General features: G+C 39.0%; 1 protein-coding gene across 2 annotated transcripts in view; it reads right to left on the bottom strand.

The window, feature by feature from the left end:
• Positions 1–24176, bottom strand: part of LOC124553823 (L-galactose dehydrogenase-like) — a 99608-nt gene that overhangs the window by 50014 nt on the left and 25418 nt on the right. For both annotated transcript variants that reach the window (XM_047127810.1, XM_047127809.1), the window contains exon 2: positions 20247–20409. In XM_047127810.1, coding sequence (XP_046983766.1) covers positions 20247–20380 — 134 coding nt within the window. In that variant the 5' untranslated portion in view covers positions 20381–20409. The remainder of the gene's footprint in view (positions 1–20246; positions 20410–24176) is intronic.

Genomic DNA, 24176 nt, shown 5'->3' with positions numbered 1-24176 from the left:
AAAATAACCCTAAACACAAAAAATCATAGGGATACCCTGGCCACGCTTCCACATCAATGGGCAAACCAAATATTCAGGGCTCCAAGATCTTGCTTTTTTGGTGAGACCAGCTCAGCGTCGTGTACTACGAGGTGTTAAAACCAAGTGAACCAATCACTGGTGCTCGTTATCGAATGCAATTAATGCATTTTGAGCAGAGCATTAAAATAAAAACGGCCACAATACAGTGAGAGGCACGGTAAAGTGATTTTGCAGCAGGATAACGCTTGACCCCACGCTGCAAAAGAAGTCAAAATGTACTTGAAAATGTTAAAATGGGAAGTCCTACCCCACCCACTGTATTCTCCAGACATTTCACCCTCAGACTATCACCTGTTTAGATCAATGGCGCATGGCCTGGCTGACCCACACTTCAGATCTCATGAAGAAGCCACAAATTGGATTGATTCATAGATCACTTCAAAAGATGAACAATTTTTCGATGTGGGATTCATACACTGCCCAAAAGAGAGGAGAAAGTAGTGGCCAGTGATGGAAAATACTTTGAATGATACATGTGTAACCAATTTGTTTCATTAAAGCCTCAAATGTTGGGTACAAAAGGTGGAAGCAAAGTTGTACACCTCGTATATTCAATTTTCATTGGCTGCAGAGGTACAGCTGGTTTAGGTGTAATTGGCTTATTGGGACAACAGCTTACTGGAATACCCGGTACCAATTCATATATCTACATCCACACTATAGTCTGCAAACCACTGTGAAGTGCATGGCAGAGGGTACATCCCATTGTACCAGTTTTTAGTGTTTCTTCCTGTTCCATTCACATATGGAGTGCGGGAATAATGATTGACTGAATGCCTCTGTGCATGCAGTAATTGTTCCAATCTTATCCTCATAACCACTATGTGAGTGATACATAGGGGATTGTAGTACACTCCTAGAGGCACCATTTAAAGCCATTTCTTGAAACTTTGTCAATAGTCTTCTTTGGGTTAGTTTACGTCTATCTTCAAGAGACTTCCAGTTCAGTTCCTTATGTATCCCTGTGACACTCTTCCACGGATTAAACAGACCTGTGAACATTCGTGCTGCCCTTCTCTGTATACATTCAATATCTCGTGTTCGGCCTATCTAGTATGGTTCCCACACACTTGAGCAATATTCTAGAACTGGTTGCACAAGTGATCTGTGAACAATCTCCTTTGTAGATTGATTGCATTTCCCCCATATTCTACCAAAAAACCAAAGTTTATCACCAGCTTTAGTTACAATTGAACCTGTGTAGTAAGTCCATTTCATATCCCCAAATTATAGCCATAGAGTATTACTTTTTTTTTTTTTTTTTGTGGAGCGCAAAATTTTACATTTCTGAACATTTAAAGTAACTTGCCAATCTTTGCACTTCTTTGAGATCTTATTAATATCTGACTGAATATTTATGCAGTTTCACTCAGATAGTACTTCATTATACGAGGGCGGTTCAGAAAGTAACCTCCGATTGGTCACAGTGCGGGTTGTGGGGGGAGTAGCGACGCCATCTGTGCGTTCACGCACTCAACAGGTCAGTTGGCATCAAGCCGTGGTCGAGTGAACGTCGTACCTGCGCTAGTTTAGTTTTTGTGGCAGTTTGAAATGTGTGCTGCAATAGAAAACCCCGCCAAATGTGAAGTGCGTGCTGTCATAAGGTTTTTTACAGCCAAAGGATACTCTGCAGCAGCTATTCATCGTGAGCTTTGTGCCGTGTACGGACCAAGAGTTATGAGTGAAGGAGTTGTCCGTGAATGGGTACGTTTATTTAAAAGTGGACGAGAAAACGTTCATGATGAAGAGAGGAGTGGTAGACCATCATTGGTGACTGACGAACTCGTTCAGACAGTTGCAAAAGTTCGTGAAAATCGACGTTTCTCAATGTCGGAGTTGTCTACTGGTTTTCCACAGATTTCTAAGACTCTCTTGTACGAGATAGTGACAGCAAGATTGGGTTACCGTAAGTTCTGTGCACGATGGGTGCCCAAAATTCTTACCGACCACCACAAAACTCAAAGAATGGCCTCTGCATTAGACTTTCTGTCACGTTATGAGGACGAAGGAGAACCATTGTTAAACAGAATCATGACCGGTGACGAAACCTGGATTAAGTACGTGAACCCTGAGACAAAAGAACAATCAAAGATGTGGGCACATTCAAATTCGCCTACCAAACCAAGAAAAGCCTCGCAAGATTTTTCTGCCAGAAAACTGATGGCAACGGTGTTTTGGGATGCCAAAGGGGTGTTGTTGGTTGAATTCATGGAACTTGGTACGACCATTAATCAAGACGTGTACTGTGAAACAATAAAAAAGTTACGACGGGCTATACAGAACAAACACCGTGGTATGCTGACTTCCGGTATCATTTTTTTGCACGATAACGCCCGTCCTCACTCTGCTCGCAGAACAACGGCCCTTCTTGAGTCCTTCAAGTGGGACGTTATCAACCATCCACCTTACAGCCCAGACCTGGCACCAAGTGATTATCACCTCTTCATGCATTTGAAGAAATGGCTCGGGTCACAGCGGTTTGATGACGACGAAGAGCTCAAAGATGCGGTCACAGGCTGGCTCCAGGCACAAGCGGGTGATTTTTATGCAGAAGGAATTTCAAAGCTTGTGAAGAGATACGATAAGTGCCTCAATTGCTATGGAGACTATGTAGAAAAATAGTGCAAAGATGTAGTTGTAAGATGTATATATTAAAATATTTTTATTTAACTTGGTGTATTTTTTTAAATCAACCGGAGGTTACTTTCTGAACGGCCCTCGTAGATAACTGCATCAACTGCAATAAGCCTCATTTTACTATTAATGTTGTCTGCAAGCTCATTAATATACAATGCGAACAGCAAGGGTTCCTTCACAGCTCCCTCAGGCATGCCCAAAAGTTACTTCTACATCTGACGATGACTCTACATCCAAGACAACATGTCGCATCCTCCCTACCAAAAAGTTCTCAGTCCTGTCACAAATTTAACTTTATATCCCAGATGATTGTATTTTTGATAATAAGTGTTGGCGTGGTACTGAGTCAAATGCTTTTCAGAAATCAAGAAATACAGCATCTACCTGATTACCTTGATACAAAGCTTTCAGTACGTTAACGTAGGTAATGCACACATCCAGTGAATTATGCAATACATTATTTTTTATTATGCTGATGTGTATTCACTATTGCATTTCTTTCTGTTACACATATTAATCATTACGTAATACCATTTGACCTAAAGTGATTAACTCCAAAGAACAAAGTTCATCATCTCATTTCTTACAAAGAGTTACAATTTTGTACAAACTAGAATGGTGTGTACACATATTTCTGTTCAATCAGTTCAATAGTTTCAAATCTGGGAGACAAATTTGTTTATGTGCTGCAATTTTTGTAGAAGATACACAGAAGCCTTGGGAGAACATGGTAAAATGCTGTAGTCACTCATTCAAAAGGTACACATTTTGAACATTAACAACCTTTAACACAATTTAATGATATTTCTTTGTATGAACCACTTTGACAGTGAAACATCTGTAAATGTATGTAATTAAAATAGTGAATTACTAAAACTGGAATGTACATATTTCAATGACAATTATTTACTTCTAAATTTTACAAAAATTTTTATAAGAGGTTATGAATTTTTAAATCAAAAGAAGTTAAAATTATAATAGAGAATTGCCTATTTGTAATGGTTACTTGTTCGTATAAAGGAAAACTGCAATCTAAGATCATTTAGCTATTGATTTGCTTGTGGAGAAGATAGTCTGTATGGCAGGTTTTGAAAGTGAATGTACAATTATTCAACCAGTTTGTTTTTGTGAAATCTTCATGCTGCAACTGATAATCAGGCAATGTGCTAACTTCACCAGGAGTATATATTTGGTGGTTCATTTTACCTGTTGGTACTCCAGTTGCTATGGCTTCATTTATTTAGTGCTACAGTATTTTTATCTGAAATTCAAGTTGTGAAATTGTGCTTGATTTTACGTAACTTAAATTTTTAACTGTGATTGTGATTTGTTGGTGAATTCTACTGTATCACTTAAACATGCTCTACATATTAATAAATGCTGGTTGGGCTGATATAGCAGAGATGCTGAGTTGCAGAGAGGCATGAAAAAATGACTCTCACAATTAAAGCTTTCACACACACACACACACACACACACACACACACACACACACACACACACACACACATAAATGACTGTAGTCTCAGACAACTGAAACCACATGTTACATTCCAATCTCCCATTGTTTGATTAGGCCGACATGGTATTTGTATATGGGTTTTGTAATGCATGGAAACACTGGTGATGCTGATTGTAAAGAATATGGAAGATGATTTCCGAACTGCAGAGTACCAGATTCGAGACTGTTCCCCATGTTTCCACTAAACTGTGTGTGACTGGTGCAGTTCCTAGCAGTCATATCTCATTTGAATGTACAAATGAGCTTTGTGCACATGAAGCAGAACGTAGACCTTCAACAAGCACATGCAGAATTTCTACACATACTGGAGTTCCACGTACAAGAATATGGCAGAAATAATGTATGCATGGCCTTCATCATTATCTACAATGCATTCAACACCTCCAACAAGGAGATGAAAGTTGACAATTGGCTAATTGCAAATAGCCAAGTAATCCCATTAATACTGGTTAATTGTGAAGCCACTTTCACTTGTGACAATATCAATAGTGTGTGATTCATATTGAGATGATATAATACACCATAATATGCATTGCAATACAGGTCACGTGATGTGATGCTTATCTGTGCAACATTCATGTTCCCCCTGGGGCAATACGATTTGTGATGTTGCAATCGTGAACACTACTGAAGAGGATGCTATTGCGGCTTATCAGTATTTAAAGCTCAAACAACTCATACAGAAATAGAAGTACTGGGTGCACCTACTGTGTAAACCTGAACAGTACCTCATTTGTTCACCAAACAGCAACGGAAATCTTTTATTTGGAGCTGTATGTTTAAATGTACTGAAACTGGGGCTTGCTTCATTTCTATACCTGCAATTAACATTTCCACAACCTTAAATAGGGCGTCCTATATTCATGTTTCGAATGAAGTAATGTTTAGAATACAATTAATACTCGTATTCTACAGTCACCAACCGAAGCTATATGTTATCTGAAAGAGAACCTGTAACAATGAAGATAATGAGTGAAAAACAATGGTGCAGATTTCACAGCAAATTCTTACCTCTTTCTTTCATTTCTGTTGCTACATTCCTACATGCCAAGCTGATCACATCTACTCTTGAATATGATTTCATAGTGTAATCTCACAGACAAGGACTTTTCTCAAGAAGCTGGAGAAAAGATATCATCCACTAAGAGTCCTCGCGTGTGAATGACAAATTGATTATACGCAGCATAAAAACACATGCACAAGTTTAGACATCTTTCCAACTTGAAAGCACACGAGTGAATGAATTCTTCGGCTTGTATCGACAGCAATGTCAGACAAGTCTGCAGAGTGTGCTGTGCAGTCATAGCATCAAATACGTTGCAGAGGCCAAATGCCAAAATGTATCACATACCTACTTGGGGCTGGAAAGAAGTACAGTTCTCCTCCCAGTGTTAAAAACAATATGTTTGTTGCATTTCTTGTGGCAGTATACACCGTAAAATGCACCAAATGTAAACTGGCGAGTGACTACAATTTTCACTGCAAGCTTTTCAAAATATGTGCGGTGCCGTACTTTACTTTGAAATACCACAATAACTACAGAAATAACTACAATAAAACCAATTCATTGTCAAGCTGTGATGTGTGGCTATAAGATAATAATAAATAATTTCTCTTTACCAAATAGTTCCTTCAAAATCGGATGAGAAAGACTGCATAGCAGAGATGCACATGAATCTCAAAACAGTGGTGTTTATTTTTTGCACAAAAAGTATAAGATTTACTGAGAAACTAACTATAGAAACAGACAAAGCCTTGCTTTTTTTAGGCAAATCAGATAACTTGAAATTTCACTCCCCGTGATGTGTGGAGCAACCAGCACTCTGTGTTGTGCCAGGTAGTACAATACAAATACATATTCTTGTTGTATCACAGTCATTACAGTGAAACCATTTAAGCCGCTTCCATTACATACCTATGCAGTCCACAGATGTGACTCACTTCTGCATTATATCACATATTGCATTGCAAATCGTACTATGAGTTCAGTGTGAACTGCGCCTATTGCTCGTTAACTCACATCAGGGGACTGACAAAAACCTTCATGCACACATGTTTTCAAGTACTCTATTCTGTACATGCGTGGTGTTTTGTGGTAGACAATCAGTAGGTTGGGCATGTTGTGTTAGCACTATCAAGACTTTTTTGAAAATGGGCTTCCATATTTGTTGGAAAAGGTTCCTTTGGCTCCAAGGTCGGATGTGTTCTATCGACTAGACGGGGCCTTCGGACATCCTAGTAGTCAGGTGACAGTTAAACTTAACACTTCCCCGAAAGATGGGTTGGGGATACGGTCACATTTCTTGGCCACCAAAGTTTCCAGACCTTTAGCCCTTTCAGTTTTTGCCTGTGGGACAGTTGAAAGGTGAAGGCCACAGTCATAAAGTAAACACAAAATACACACTGATCATTTGGATTACAAATAGAGTTCCCCTCATAAAAGAATGCAAGATAAGTTCAGAAGAAGAGCTGCACTTGGTGCTGTCAAGAGAATTCAAAAGTACATTGAAGAAGGAGGTGAAATTTATGAAAATCACCTCTGGAATTTACTAATTAACCTTTGCTTAACACATTGTGTGTGTATTTGTATAGGTTACATCCTAGCAGATGAATTTCTCTAGCGTATACTAAGTGGACACATGTTATGTGGCACGTTTTATTCAAATTAGTCTACACTACAACCTTTTAAAATATTTACTATTCCTCCAGAAACACATCATATAGTGTGCTGTGGCTAGAGCTCAGTATATGTTACACTTATTCAGTTTATTCTGTATGTATATTATATCAAACCTTGTATGTGTATCAGATGTTTGCATTGAAATGGGTCAAAAAATACATAAACAGCCTAGGACATTGACAAGTGCTGTCAGGGAAAATACATTTAATTTACATAAGCCATTGCAAATAAAACAAAAACATGAAACTAGAATAAAAACAAACACAAAGTGAAAAAGCATACTAAAGGATCACTGCAATTTAAATATATGTGTAAAAGTAGTCTATCTTGCGAAATTCATTCAATGAATAACATGTTTCATCAATTAAATATTTATTTTTTCATTTTTAAACTACAGACCTGACTGCACTTCATAGAAGTAGCACTAAACATCTAGAACCAGACAACTTGTCTGGCATAGAGGTAACAAATTATATACACAATCTTTCCTTGTGAGTCTCTTAATTCCTGAGATTAGGCTTCACACACAAACAGAAAAATACATGGGGGACTTTTAAATTATGTATAGATATGTAGTTCATTTGTATGGAGTTTACTTCTCTATGGAAAGATAAATTGAAAAGGAATAGACTTGAAGCTGCTGAAAAGCAGATATGGTGGAAAATGATAAGAACAAGCTGGACAGAAAGAAAAACCAACATGGAAGTCTTAAGGGAAAAGAAATGGCCTGGCATTAAAGGCCAGTGGAGTCATATATTAGTAACAGAAAACAAAGGTGCACATTATCAAGTGACAGAATAGGAATAAGAGTAGATTCTGAGTCAGTAAACATTAAATATGCTCCTGTTCTAGGTTTGTATAAATTATTTACCCAGGACATTGGAAGACTCTTCAAAAACTGTCACATTTGCTGATGACAAAAGTACATTTGCTGATGACAAAAGTATATTCATAAAAAGATGAAAACACACCCACACTGCACACATCCAGGAGAATAATGGAACAGGATTACAACTGGTTCACAGCACATACCTTGACCCCCAAACTTGCAAAAACTCATATTATGGAGTTCCAAAAACTGTCCTACAGGTAGCAGAAGTAGAGATTAATGATCACACATTGGGCCACGTTTGAAGTTAGTGCACATCCAGATGGATAATAAACTACGGCTGCCTCAGCATGTGATCAACTTATGCAAAAAAAAAAAAAAACTCAGTTATGCCTGCTTTGCACTTAGGAATCTCTCTCACTGTGTTGACGTGTATACAAGTTTGCTAGCACATATTTGTGAACTTGATTCATTTCTGTCCTATTATATAGTCTTCTGATTCATTGTAGCAAAGGTAGGGAAAGTGTTTATCCTCCAGAAGTGTGCAATAAGAATATTGTGTAAACTTGAATAACAGGACATCTTGCAGAAGCCTCCATAGCAGGGTGCCTATTGGTCAGAGAAGTCATGAGAAAGTCATGAAAGTGAACAAATGCTCATGAAAGTAAGGAAAAAGTAATGGTGCAGTTATAGAAGGGAGTGCCAACTTAGTGCTACTCTAAAAAATGTTATATCCAGCAGTCCATTTAATAAACAGTAATGCATAACTATACATTTTATAAAGATTTACCCAAACTCTTACAAAGTCTCTGTTATCTGTAGGGGACTGGGATGTCCATCTGTGCAAGCCAGGTTAGCACAGCCTCTGCTACTGACATTTGGAACCTTGAGGGTCAGGTGCAGCGAGGGAAATTTGGAAGTGTTGCTTTGTTAACACAGAGCTATATGAGATGTATACACCAAGTCAAAATGAGGTGTAAACTGTAGTTCCGTCCAAGATAATGCTGCCATCTAATGTGTCACTAGAGAAGTATCAGAATAATTGTTTCTGTTATTCTGTTCACCCCTTCTTCTGTTTAAATCTCATTAATCAGCATCTTTTTTGGAAAGACATTTTTAAAGGTTTTTCATAATTAATATGGAACTACTGTAATTCTAATCTCTTATGGAAGATGTTAATGATCATCAGAGTAAAATCAATTTCTCACTAGCCAAAAAGTTACCCATGCTTTACGAGGGGTATTTGAAAAGTCTGTGCAAAGTCCGAGAGATGGGACCACCAGCGTGTATCGAGGTGATGTTTAGTTATTAGCATCTTTGGAAAGAGTGCACACCAAGTTTCAGCCATATTGGTCTATTTCTTTGTGTTTGGCATTCATGTGAACAAGGAAGTCAAGTGATTATTCAAAATGGGCGAAAAAGAATTTCGTATAGTGATTAAACATTACTTTACGAAAGCCAAAATGCCTCAGGAGACTAAAGAGAAGCTTGATAAACATTATGGTGACTCTGCACGTTTGATTGGAACAGTCTATAAGTGGTTTCAAAATTTTTGGAGTGGCCATATGGGCACAAGTGATGCTGAATGTTCTGGGCACCCTGTGGAATATACGACCCCAGAAATCATTGATAAAATCCATGATATGGTGATGGATGGCAGAAGATTAAGGTTCGTGAGATTGCTAGTGCTGTGAGCATCTCGAATGAATGGGTACATAATATTTTGAATAAACATTTGGACATGAGAAAGCTATCCGCAAGATGGGTTCCACGATTGCTCATGCTGGGCCAAAAACGGAATCATGTGAAGTGTTGCAAGGATGGTTTGCAGCTGTTCAGGAAGAATCCACAGGACTTTAAGAATCGTTTCGTCACTGTGGATGAAACATGGATACATTACTATACTCCTGAGACATGGATACATTACTATATTCTTGAGACATGGATACATTACTATACTCCTGAGACCAAACAACAATATAAACAATGGGTTACCAAGGGAGAATCTGCACCAAAAAAGTGAAGACCATTCCTTCGGCCGGAAAGGTTATGGTGACTGTCTTTTGGGGTTTGCAAGGGAAAATCCTCATCGACTATCTGGAAAAGGGTAAAACTATTGCAGGGAAATATTATTCATCATTATTGGACCATTCGAAAACCGAGCTGCAAGAAAAACACTGGCGATTTGGCTGCAAAAAAAGTCCTTTTGCATCACAACAATGCACCAGCACACCCCTCAGCAGCTGTGGTCGCAAAATTAATGGAAATAGGATTCCAACTCGTTTCACATACCCCCTATTCTCCAGACTTGGCTCTCTCGAACTACTATTTGTTCCCCAATTTGAAGAAATGACTGGCAGGACAAAGATTTTATTCAAACAAGAAGGTGATTGCAGCAACTAATAGCTATTTTGCAGACTTGAACAATTCCTATTATTCGGAAGGGATCAACAAATTAGAATAGCATTGGATGAAGCGTATAAGTCTAAAAGGAGATTATGTGGAAAAATAAAAAAGGTTTACCCCAAATAAATGTAAGTAGTTTTTACATTTGCATGGTCTTTTCGAACGCCCCTCGTATTATTAGTATATAGTACCCTCCCCTTTTTTTTGTTTTGTTTGGGGGGGGGGGGGGGGGGCACAAAACTGCTACGCTCATAAGCACCCATTCTGTGGCTTAGTGAAGGGTAAAAAACTGAAATTTAAGTCAGCAGCAATGGGAGCAAACCTCAAGAAGGAGGGAAACTAAAAATGGAAGGGAATCTTAGAAAATTGCTATTGAAGGGGGACTGTTTTCCCCAAAAAGAGCATCAAATGAAAACTCAAGGATGCGATCAGCTGAGCGTGCGTCATCTGCTAAAAGGGAAGATATATCAGGCGACAGCTGTAAATGGGCACACAGTGGATTAAAATAGCAGCACTGAAGTGAAAGGTGTCTCACTGTCGACAATTGAAAGCAGTAGGGACAAAGTGGGGGAGGATCACCACTTAAACGATGTCGATGGCTAAAAAGACAGTGCTCAATCCAGTCTAGTTAAAATTACCTCCTCCCGATGACGAGGCTGGGAGGAAGAGGCCCAAGCACAGGGAAGAGGTTATATGTCCTGTAACTTATTATCGGGAAGTGCAGACCAATGTGTGTGCCATAAAAGAGCAACACGACAACATAAAATGCTATGTAGATCGGCAAAGGAAACCATGCGAACGGCGGGCCAAGGAAGAGAGATGGCAGCCTTTGCCGCTATATCAGCAGCCTCATTTGCGGATACCAGTGTGCCCTGGGATCCAGAGGATTGCCACAGAGATGCCCCCCCCCCCCCCCCCAAGTGGAGCATGTGGAGGCAGTCCTGAATCTGGTGGACCAGAGGGTGGATGGGATAAAGAGCTTGGAGGTTGAGAAGAGTGCTGAGTGAATCCGAGTATATAATATACTGTATCCGCTGATGGTGACGGATGTATTGGACAGGTTGGAGAACAGCATAAAGCTCCACAGTAAAAACTGAACACTGGTCGGGAAGCCAAAATCTAGTAGGGATGGCACCAACAATATAGGCACTCCTGACATCAAAGGTGGCCTTGCAGCCATCAGTGTAAATAAATGTGGCATCCTCCATTAGTGCGCATAGAGCAGCAAATGCCCAATGATAAACTATGAGGGCAGGGGGGGGGGGGGGGGGGTGTAATATCCTTGGGAAGCTGACAAACGTCACAGAGAAGGCAGGTCCAGGGGCAAAGCCAAGGTGGCATTATACCCCCATTTGTTAAGGAAATTGAAGGAAAGGGAATGTAGCAGGTGACAGAAGCGGGCTCCCAGTGGTAGTAGAGAGGCAGGGTGACCCGCATACCCTAAATCCATGGAGGCATCAAAGAAAAAGGACATGTGTCAGATGAGCAGGCATAATGACTCAGAAGGACAACTTGCTGATTGGACAGTGGAGGTTCAGCAGTCTCAGCATAAAGGCTCTCCATGGGGCTGGTGTAAAAAGCTCCAGACACTAAATGCAATCCACAGTGATGGACAGAGTCTAGATGCCGAACAATAGACGGTTGTGCAGAGTAGTAAACTATGCTTCCATAGTCCAACTTCAAGGTGCAATAGAAGTGGAGGAGAGTCAATTCCCCAGGAGGTACCACTCAGAACATGGAGGGTGTTGAGGGACCTTGTAGTTGTATTTGCTGTTTGCTGTCTAAGTTAGTTTTCTTCAAGCCATGTGAGATTTTAGTGTATTACACAATAAAAATAGCACAACACTCTTAATGTACTGTGAGTGAAATGAATGCTATAAGTATATTTTTAAAAAATCCATTTTTGAGAATATAGTGTAACTGAACAGATGAAAAATCCTCTCACCTAGCAGCAGCAGGAAAACTCACATATAAAGGTATTTTAAATGTGTTTATATGTGTGTTCTCCTGCCGCCACTTGGTGAATGTTATAAATAGTTTGATTTGTAAAAGTAAGAAGATAATCAACCACAAGTGTTTTACTGTGACACTTCTTCACTTCATGTGGTGAATACAGCTTTGAAAATAGTTCATATTAAAAGTAACTGGAATGCTCATGAATTTCTAGGGTAATCTGGTGCTTTATGATGGATACTCTTTCAAGCAGTGTAACCTGCTCAGACATCACTGGGTTTTCTAAGTTTCCTCTCAAATTTTTTTCTTTAAGATGTGTTGGAAATACTGAAGTCATGAAAAGAGCACTTGAACTTATTCTGCATGTGAAGAAGTATGTTGCTGAAGTACATAAAAGACCTCCAGAGACTAGAGACATTGAAAAATTTAAACGTCTTTTAGAACACAACTGTGCAAAACGTGAGTTTCCTGTATCTGTATCAACTGAACCTGAGGAGCTTTTAACTACGCATCTGTCAACTGACTCTTCTCTACCCATTTTTGTACAGAGATTTGTTCAGTTTAATGTATAGCACTGTATCTCAGTTCATAAAGAAACTGTTATGGAAATGGCGACAACGTCTACCAAATTTTACTTGCTACTGATGTTTCCGAAGCATGTGATTAAGAAACAAGTAATTATGCAGATATTGTATGTGGTGCCATTGCTGCTAGAAAGAAAACACAGAAAGTGATGTCCTTATTTCATAAAAGTATGCACAGGTACTTTGCAAAGTCTATATCTACAAATTACTAAGAGGACTCCTTTGAAATTAAAGATTGTAGGCAGTTCATGTTTATCACCCTAAGTTATACAGCGCTCCATTCTGAGAAATTCTTGACTGACAATGCATTGGAAGAATTTGTGTCAAAAAACATATGACTCCATCAACAGCTGACATACTGAAGAGTGAATATTTTAAATATTCTGAGTATTCAGAAAAACAACTAGAACAATTCAATCCTAAGAAGGATGAACTTGATCATTTTCTGATGAATTTATTGCTAATTGCGAAACATGACTTCACCAAGTTTGTATAGATGTTATGCATGTTTCATGGAAATGCTGCAGTTGAAAGAGGCTCCTCTGTTAACAAGAGGTTTTACTCCGAAACTTAGAAGATACAGTTGATGCAGAAAGAAGTGCTTACACATAATCAAAGATCAATAAAGAATGATTACAGAAAAGGTCATGGAACAATCTGAAGCTTTAGATGTTGAAATTTCAAGTTTAGCTAAGAAATTTAAAGACTGAATTTTTTACAGTGCGATTTTGCACAAATTTTGAACTTTCTTAGTTCTTAAACTGTCCTAAGGAAAACTGAAAGTTGTCAGTGCAGTACTACTTTAAAACAATGTGTATTTTAAACAATGTGATGATACAAGGACAGTTCAGAAAGTAATCTCCTTTTGCCTGTAAATAAAAAACTTTCATGGAAAAATGAATTTTGTTATGTCCAACCTGAAACTACGACCGTTTGCTAGTTTAGTATTTGTCATAGGATTTCACTAATTTACAAATTCCTTTTCCACAAAATCTCCTGCGTGGGTGAGCAACCAGTCTTTCACAAAATTTTGGAGTTCATTGTTGTGCTGTGATGCAAACCACTTCCTCATATGAGTGAAGAGACGAAAATCCCTTGGTATCAAGTCTGGACTCTATGGGGAATGACTAAAAATGTCCCATTTGAATTGCTTCAAAATCTCAAGAGTGTTTCGGGCACTGTGAGGACACGTGTAGTTATGTAAGTGCAAAACACCAGGTGTCAGCATACTGTGATGTTCTTTTGAATGGCAAGCCTAAGTTTCTTCAAAGTTTCACAGTACACATCAGATGTCATCATCATTTCACAATCCATAAATTCAACCAGCAAAATTCCCTCAGTATCCCAAAGCCATAGCCATAACCTTCCTCAATGACAAAGTTTGGCAGGCTCTGTTTGACCTGCTTGGGGAATTGGTATGGCTCCAAGCGACTGACCATTGTTAGGTTTCGGCATTTACATTTGCCACCCAATTGTGTGAAGCAGGCAAAAAGGAATACAAATGTCTCAAAAATGAGATCGACAGGAAGTGCATAATGGCTAAGCAGGGATGGCTAAAGGACAAATGTAAGGATGTAGAGGCTTATCTCATGAGGGGTAAGATAGATACTGCCTACAGGAAAATTAAAGAGAACTTTGGAGAAAAGAGAACCACTTACATGAATATCAAGAGCTCAGATGGAAACCCAGTTCTAAGCAAAGAAGGGAAAGCAGAAAGGTGGAAGGAGTATATAGAGGGTCTATACAGGGGCGATGTTCTTGAGGACAATATCATGGAAAGGGAAGAGGATGTAGATGAAATGGGAGATATGATACTGTGTGAAGAGTTTGACAGAGCACTGAAAGACCTAAGTCGAAACAAGGCCCCGGGAGTAGACAACATTCCATTAGAACTACTGACAGCCTTGGGAGAGCCAGTCCTGACAAAACTCTACCATGTGGTGAGCAAGATATATGAGACAGGTGAAATACCCTCAGACTTCAAGAAGAATATAATAATTCCAATTCCAAAGAAAGCAGGTGTTGTCAGATGTGAAAATTACCGAACTACCTGTTTAATAAGTCACAGCAGCAAAATACTAACGTGAATTCTTTACAGATGAATGGAAAAATTGGTGGAAGCTGACCTCAGGGAAGATCAGTTTGGATTCCGTGGAAATGATGGAACACGTGAGGCAATACTGACCCTACGACTTATCTTAGAAGAAAGATTAAGGAAAGGCAAACCTACATTTCTAGCATTTGTAGACTTAGAGAAAGCTTTTGACAATGTTGACTGGAATATTCTCTTTCAAATTCTGAAGGTGGCAGGGGTAAAATACAGGGAGTGAAAGGCTATTTACAATTTGTACAGAAACCAGATAGCAGTTATAAGAGTCGAGGGGCACGAAAGGGCAGCAGTGGTTGGGAAGGGAGTGAGACAGAGTTGTAGCCTCTCCCTGATGCTATTCAATCTCTATATTGGGCAAGCAGTAAAAGAAACAAAAGAAAAGTTCGGAGTAGGTATTAAAATCCATGGAGAAGAAATAAAAACTTTGAGGTTCGCTGATGACATTGTAATTCTGTCAGAAACAGCTAAGGACTTGGAACAGCAGTTGAATGGAATAGACAGTGTCTTGAAAGGAGGGTATAAGATGAACATCAACAAAAGCAAAACAAGGATAATGGAATGTAGTGGAATTAAGTCGGGTGATGCTGAGGGAATTAGATTAGGAAATGAGACACTTAAAGTAGTAAAGGAGTTTTGCTATTTGGGGAGCAAAATAACTGATGATCGTCGAAGTAGAGAGGATATAAAATGTAGACTGGCAATGGCAAGGAAAGCGTTTCTGAAGAAGAGAAATTTGTTGACATCGAGTATTGACTTAAGTGTTAGGAAGTCATTTCTGAAAGTATTTGTATGGAGTGTAGCCATGTATGGACGTGAAACGTGGACAATAAATAGTTTAGACAAGAAGAGAATAGAAGCTTTCGAAATGTGGTGGTACAGAAGAATGCTTAAGATTAGATGGGTAGATCACATAACTAATGAGGAGGTACTGAACAGAATTGGGGAGAAGAGGAGTTTGTGGCACAACTTGACTAGAAGAAGGGGTCGGTTGGTAGGACATGTTTCGAGGCATCAAGGGATCACAAATTTAGTATTGGAGGGCAGTGTGGAGGGTAAAAATCGTAGAGGGAGACCAAGAGATGAGTACACTAAGCAGATTCAGAAGGATGTAGGCTGCAGTAGGTACTGGGATATGAAGTAGCATGGAGAGCTTCATGAAACCAGTCTCAGGACTGAAGATCAAAACAACAAATAACACCCAATTGTCAGATTTCTCTTCAAGAAAAACCTACTCCTTCTCCATTGTAGCATGAAAGGAAGTCTAAGGCAGAGACCATTCATTTGGTTTTGTGGACATCTGTGAGAAGTTTCAGTACCCACTGAGCACAGTACTTTCGGTAGGCTAAGTTATCGGTGACAACCTAATACAAAGCTGTAAGCGAAATTTGCAGGAATTGTTCAAAAAGTTCAGAGATCGTGAATCTTCAATTTTCACAAACTGTTTCATCAATTTTCTTGACAAGATCATTACTCACAGCAGAAGGCTCACAACTCCTCTCTTCATTAGAATGTTCTATCACTTTTTTTAAAAAATCAGACCCATTGCCACACAACACCTTCACTCATATATTGGGCTGAGAGGCTGCAGTTGGCAGTCTTGTGTGCATGAGGTGTGCTTGCCTGTGTGTATGAATGGTGTGTGGCTCTTGTTTACTGACAAAGACTGTGACCGAATGCTTTTTGTATCTTTTAATTGTGCATTTTTGCAACTTAATGTGTCTTCTTCACGACAAGTAGCAATCTGTCTTTTCCTACATTGTTGATATTCCTACCTGGAGTTTCCATTAGCCTTTTCATAATATTGTCACAAGTCATGTATAGTTCCATTATTCGTGTTGGCTTACAGTTTAAGTGACATAGGAATTTTACATTTATCTTTCACTTCAGCCAGATTCCAAGTTCATTACAAAAATGTTTTTGTTCATTGTAGTATCATGTACATTTTTGGGGTGGTGAATCTGACTAAAGAGATAACGGAAGAGTCACGAAAAAGACATGAATTTGATACTCTGACAATCAGCAGAATTCCTGTATAGTTACCTAGGGATTCTTACACTTACAGCCCAGTAAATATACTGCCTACAGGTATTTGTGTTTAGAAAAAAAGAGTGAATTTAGAATGAATTCAATGGTTCACAACCACAAACAAGAAAAGAGTGAATTTAGAATGAACTCTACAGTTCTTAATCACAAATGTAGAAATAGCAATGATTTCCATACAGAGTATGAACCCTCTCTAGGGTTGGGAATGGAAACTTATATTCATGTGCAAAAGTCTAACAGATTGCCAGTGGACATTAGACAGAAAATCGAAAATCCCTTAATACTGAAAAACAAAGTAAAAACATACCTTATTAGCCACTACTTGTTCAACGCGTGAGGTTAGGAATGTCTAACTCTAATGTTTGTACCAGATAGACCCTGATTTTTCAAGTATATAGACTGCTAATAGTGATCTGTATAAAGTTAAAAAGCTTTGTTTGATGTGTTGGATAATGAGACCAGCAGAGTAGTATAGGACGAGAAGCAATTGTTTTATTCAAGGTAGCTGTTTTTCTCCTAACATAAATAAGTAAGTAATCGAGAATTACTATAATTATAAGTTTAAGTAGATTAGTACCAGTCACAATTTGTTGCTAGTCACTTTACAGAAGCAGCCAGCAGTGGTTGGTCCTGCCTGTTAACACGTTCACTGTGGCTCACACTTACAAGCATCAACAAAAGCCACTAGTCTATTGCTGCTAATGGTTATGAGCATTTCCACCACCAACTAGTCAGTGCAGCAGTTGATTATAGGTGTGTGTGTTAACAGTTGTTAATATTCACTTTAGTTTTGCAGCTGTGACCACGTTTTTTTTTTACAAACAATGAAGTTTCTGGGAACAATTTTTTGCCTACATTTTAAAAAAAAATTTATTTTATTTATTTTTAATGTGCTTAATTGTCTGTGAGATAGCTTATTTGAAATGGCAGGTAACCAATGGACACTGGGACCTTCTAAAGCTAAAAAGTGTAGGAAGAATGAAAAATCCACTGCCGATCAGGTACTGAACATGTTACAAGATAGCAAATTTGAATTTGAAGATAAGAAATTGTAGGAGGATAGTTCGAATCTCAAGGATACAGAAATTTACCTTAGTGATGATAATGTGGAGACAGAGCATTCAAATGGATTTTGTAAGAGTGTGGGTTCAGAACATATGGACGATGATGATGATGGTGGTGGTGGTGGTGGTGGTGGTGGTGGTGGTGACGAAAATATAGATGGTGAAGAATCCACACTGGCAGATGATGAAGTACACAACATGCAATATCATCCATTTACAAAACAGGCCATGTTTACCATGTCATCCAACTAGCAATGGACCTATGGATTTTTTAGGCTATTGCTTACAGAAACCATCCTTCAGCATATAGTTGATGAAACAAATGACAATGCTGTGAGTGTATTTCTCAGTGACAACACAAAGGACAGGTCTAGGATTCATAGTTGGAAACCTGTTAGTGTACAAAACTACTTGTATTTTTAGGTATTTCATTACATATGGATTACATGAAAACCTCTCAATTACACAATTACTGGAAGAAAGATCCTTGGTTTCAAAATAAAGAAATAGTGATGATCATGAGCAGAGACAGATATATGATCATCTTATACTTATTACATTTTGCTACAAATCCACAGACAGGACGCTCAAAACTGAATGACTGATTATATGAAAATATGACCTACCCTCTAAACTATTTTAACAATAAAATGTGTCAAGTATATTACCCAGGGAAAGACCTATCTTTAGATGAATCGATGATTCTTTGGAGGGAGAGATTGTCTTTTAGACAATATATACAAAATGAAAGACATAAATATGACATAAAAATGTAAATGCTAAGCAATTTGGATCGTTTTATAAATAACTGCACTATGTAAACAGGAGTGCTTGATGAGATGAGGGGAAAGTCTCATGCTGAAAAGATCATTTTGCATTTGTTGTTGGAGAAACTGCATGGTGGCCATCGTATTTACACGGACAATTACTACAATAGCTTTGCTTTAGCTAAAACCTTACTGAATCTGGAAACATGCAGTACTGGGACATTATAGGAGGAACACTCTCGAGGAAGTAGTATCTGTAGAAACGAGTAAAGGAAACACAAATGCTTGCTATTTGGAAGATGTGATGATCAGAAAATTTTATGGAATTTCAGAACACAATGGCACAAGTGACCAATTAATACCAGCAAGCAATCTCAAAACTACTGCCAATTGTCAAATACAGTGCAAATGTGTCTGGGACTGACTGGCAGGATCAGACACTCATGTTATTTACATGAACAGCAGACCATCTGCTGGCCTGGAAAACTATTCTTACACTTAATTGACATGCTACTTTTCAATTCATATTATTTTTACAACAAATATTTGGGGAATAAAATAATACTGTAGGATTATAAAATAAAAATAATAAATGTACTACTTCCTCCACTGGAAATTCAAAGAGATGTGCAAAGCAGACCTCATAATAAAACACACATTGTGCAAAAGCAGGAACCAACTGAAAGGAAAAGGCAAATCATGAGGCAGAGGTGAAAAAGTGAGCCAGACAGGGCATGTTCTGACACCCCATGTAATACTACGAGAGTCTGAACAGTTCTCGATACTGTTTGAACTGCTGTATGATAACACATGTTTATTGAGGTTTTTGTTTTACAATGGATATTGTTAATATTTCCGAAGAGAGCTATTTTTTTATATGAATAATGTCAGATTATATTTTGCATTGATGTTTTACCATTGTTTCAATGTTCTCATTGCCACATTTTTCTGCTTTGCAAAATATGCACATTTGCTTGTTGTTTCAATTGTTTCTTTTCATTGGCGATAAATCAGAGGAGTATGTAGATAGTCTGAAATAATGCTTATGACGCTTACACATTTATCAAAGAACCAAAGTCAGCTGATGCTTATATGTGTTAAACAAGCTGACAGTATTTCAGGTACAGGATAAAAACAGCAAAATTTTTCTCGAGTAATATTTCATCTCATAGAACACACAAGCTTAAGGGTCCCCAAACGAGCGACCGATCACTGCAATTTGCCCCCACGTGTGATCTACAAAGCGATCTGTTGTCCACGTGACAGATCGCTGTGATCCGTTGCTTATGTATGGAGCCCTTTAGAAGTTTCTGTCTTGTAGGTTAATAGCTCGTCTTTAAGCCTGCAGTGAATTTGTTGACTTGATCCATATCCCCGAAGGCTATCCTTCATGCTGGGATTGACGAAACATAATGAGTGAATGAAAGAATTCATAAATGGCAATTTCAAACACTGAAGAACAGAATTATATTCTTTTGTAGAATTTTGTGTTAGTAATATAAAAAGGTTTCACTGCAAATTATGTCATATCTCCTACACAAAAAAATCACATTTCACCAGCGCCACTCACCCAAAACACCCCAGTGCGGCACCGCCAAATCCCAGATGGGACACCTTGAGACCTGTCGTGCCGAGGTCATTATAGCGCATCGCCCTCACAGCTGCCTCATCGTGGAAACCCGGAACATAAGTCGGGGGCAGCATTTCTAGCAGGATCTCGAGCTCTGGTGTTTCTACAAAAGACAAGAGAGACTTGTTGGTGCTTCCATACTGTGATTACAAATATTGACAATAACCCAGCTGTCTTATACAGCTGAGCGACAATTAATTATTTTAATGTATTTATACTAGCAATATTTCAATATATTCACACAAATGTCTTTCCTTCTCTGTATCGTGTACCACTCTCTCAATTGACACGGAGCTTTCTGGATCCGGTCACCACTGTGTGTGTGCAATGATGCAGTCAGATGGATACAGTGTTTCTTGATCTCCAAAGAGCATTTAAGTCGGTACCACATCAATGTTTCTTAAGAAAATTACAACTGTCGAAGGACTGACTCAGCACACAGGAAAGTCAAAACAAACTTCGTTGACATTAAAAGCAAGGGTGATAACATTAAGAGTGCAACAGGAATTCCGCTGTTAAACGCAGACGAGAGAGCGGATAGGTGGAAAGTATACATTGAAAGCCTCTATGAGGGGGAAGATTTATCTGATGTGATAGAAGAAGAAGCAGGAGTCAATTTAGAAGAGATAGGGGACCCGGTATTAGAATCAGAATTTAAAAGAGCTTTGGAGGACTTAAGATCAAATAAGGCAGAAAGGATAGATAACATTCCATCAGAATTTCTAATTGGGGGAAGTGGCAACTAAACAACTATTCACGCTGGTGTGTAGAACGTATGAGTCTGGCGACATACCATCTGACATTTGGAAAACTCTCATCCACACAATTCCGAAGACAGCAAGAGCTGACAAGTGTGAGAATTATTGCACAATCAGCTTAAAAGCTCATCATCCACGTTGCTGACAAGACTAATACAGAAAAATGGAAAAGAAAATTGACGATGCACTAGATGATGGTCAGTTTGGTTTTAAGAAAGGTAAAGGCACGAGAGAGGCAATTCTGACATTACGGTTAATAATGGAAGCAAAATCAAGAAACATTCACAAGATTTGTTGACCTGGAAAAAGTGTTTGAGAATGTAAAATGGTGCCAGATGTTTGAAATTCTGAGAAAAATAGGGGTAAGCTATAGGGAGAGACATGTCATATACTACAATATGTACAACAACCAAGAGGGAATAATAAGAGTGGATGAGCAAGAACGAAGTGCTTGTATTGGAAAGGGTGTTAGACAAGGATGTATTCTTTTGCCCCTGCTGTCCAATCTGTATATCGAGGAAGCAATGATGGAAATAAAAGAAAGGTTCAGGAGTGGAATTAAAATTCAAGGTGAAAGGATATCAATGATATGATTTGCTGATGACATTGCTATCCTGAGTGAAATTGAAGAAGAATTACTTGATCTGCTGAATGGAATAAACAGTCTAATGAGTACAGGGTATGGATTGAGAGTAAATCGAAGAAAGACGAAGGCAATGAGAAATAGTAGAAATGAAAGCAGCGAGACACTTGATATCAGGATTGGTGGTCCCAAAGTAGATGAAGTTTAGGAATTCTGCTACTTAGGCAGTAAAATAATGAATGACAGATGGAGCTTGGAGGACATCAAAAGCAGACTAGCAATGGTAAAAAGGACATTCCTGACCATGAGAAGTCTACTAATATCAAATAATTGGCCTTAATTTGAGGAAGAAATTAGAGAGAATGTACATTTGGAGTATAGCATTGTATGGTAGTGAAACATGGACTGTGGGGAAAACAGAACAGAAGAGAATCGAAGCATTTTAGATGTGGTGCTACAGATGAATTTTGAAAATTAGGTGGACTGATAAGGTAAGGAATGAGGAGGTTCTGCGAATCGGAGAGGAAAGGAATATGTGGAAAACACTGGCAAGGAGAAGGGACAGGATGATAGGACATCTGCTAAGACATGAGGGAATGACTTCCATGGTACCAGAGGGAGCTGTAGAGGGCAAAAACTGTAGAGGAAGACAGAGATTGGAATACATTCAGCAATTGAGGATAAAGGTTGCAAGTGATACTCTGAGATGAAGAGATTAGCACAGGAGAGGAATTCATGGTGGCGGGCCACATCAAACCATTCATAAGACTGATGAGCTTCAGGTGTGCCTCACGGAAACGTGTCAGGTCCCTTGCTGTTTGTGTTGTATATTATTGCCCCTGCAGACAATATTAATTGTAACCCCAGATTTTTCACACATGATACAGTTATCTATAAGGAACTGCTGTCTTATGAAAGCTCCACAACTATTCATCCAGATATTGACAGGATTTCAAACTGGTGCAAAAATTGGCAACTTGCTTTAAATCCCCGTAAATGTCAAATTCTGCACTAAATAATGTGAAAAATATAGCATCCTTTGACTATAATATCAGTGAGATACAACTGCAAATCAGTAACTCGTACAAGCACCTGAGTGTAACAGTTGATAGAGATCTAACGTGGAACACTCACATAAGCTCAGTCGTAGGTAAGGCAGCGGCCAGACTTTGGCTCATTGGAAGGTTACGGGGAAAATGCAGACATTCTATGAAAGAGATTGTTTACAAATTGCTTGTGTGTCCCGTCTTAGAATGTTACTCAAGTGCATGGGCCCCCTATCAAATAAGAGTAAACAGTAATATTAACAATACAAAGAATGGCAGCATAGTCACAGATTTGTTTGACCCACAAGAGACCATCACCAGAATGGTGAAAAATGTGAACTGACAGACACATGAATGTAGATGCAAAAGATACTGTGGAAGTGTGCTTAGTAACTTCCATGAACCAGCTATCAATGGTCAATCTACTAATATACGAGGGCAGTTCAATAAGTAATGCAACACATTTTTTTCTGAAACAGGGGTTGTTTTATTCAGCATTGAAATACACCAGGTTATTCCCCAATCTTTTAGCTACACAACACTATTTTTCAACGTAATCTCCATTCAATGCTACGGCCTTACGCCACCTTGAAATGAGGGCCTGTATGCCTGCACGGTACCATTCCACTGGTCGATGTCGGAGCCAACGTCATACTGCATCAATAACTTCTTCATCATCTGCGTAGTGCCTCCCACGGATTGAAGAAGGAGAAGTTCGTTCAGATTTTTGTGCCTACGAACACACTGAAGTTGTTTCTTCAATTTCTGAAGAGTAGCACAATACACTTCAGAGTTGATCGTTTGACCATGGGTAAGGACATCGAACAGAATAACCCCTTCAGCATCCCAGAAGACTGTAACCATGACTTTACCAGCTGAGGGTATGGCTTTAAACTTTTTCTTGGTAGGGGAGTGGGTGTGGCGCCACTCCATTGATTGCCGTTTTGTTTCAGTTTCGAAGTGATGAACCCATGTTTCATCGCCTGTAACAATCTTTGACAAGAAATTGTCACTCTCAGCCACATGACGAGCAAGCAATTCCGCACAGATGGTTCTCCTTTGCTCTTTATGGTGTTCGGTTAGACAACAAGGGACCCTGCGGGAACAAACCTTTGAATATCCCAACTGGTGAACAATTGTGACAGCACTACCAACAGAGATGTCAAGTTGAGCACCGAGTTGTTTGATGGTGATCCGTCGATCATCTCGAACGAGTGTGTTCGCACGCTCCGCCATTGCAGGAGTCACAACTGTGCACGGCCGGCCCGCATGCGGGAGATCAGACAGTCTTGCTTGACCTTGTGGTGATGATGACACACGATTTGCCCAATGACTCACCGTGCTTTTGTCCACTGCCAGATCAGCGTAGACATTCTGCAAGCGCCTATGAATATCTGAGATGCCCTGGTTTTCCGCCAAAAGAAACTCGATCACTGCCCGTTGTTTGCAACGCACATCCGTTACAGACGCCACTTTAACAGCT

The sequence above is a fragment of the Schistocerca americana genome, chromosome 11 (assembly GCF_021461395.2).
Source record: "Schistocerca americana isolate TAMUIC-IGC-003095 chromosome 11, iqSchAmer2.1, whole genome shotgun sequence".
NCBI lineage: Eukaryota > Metazoa > Arthropoda > Insecta > Orthoptera > Acrididae > Schistocerca > Schistocerca americana.
The sequence above is the reverse complement of the archived record's forward strand: the minus strand, read 5'-3'. Positions and strand labels throughout refer to the sequence as shown.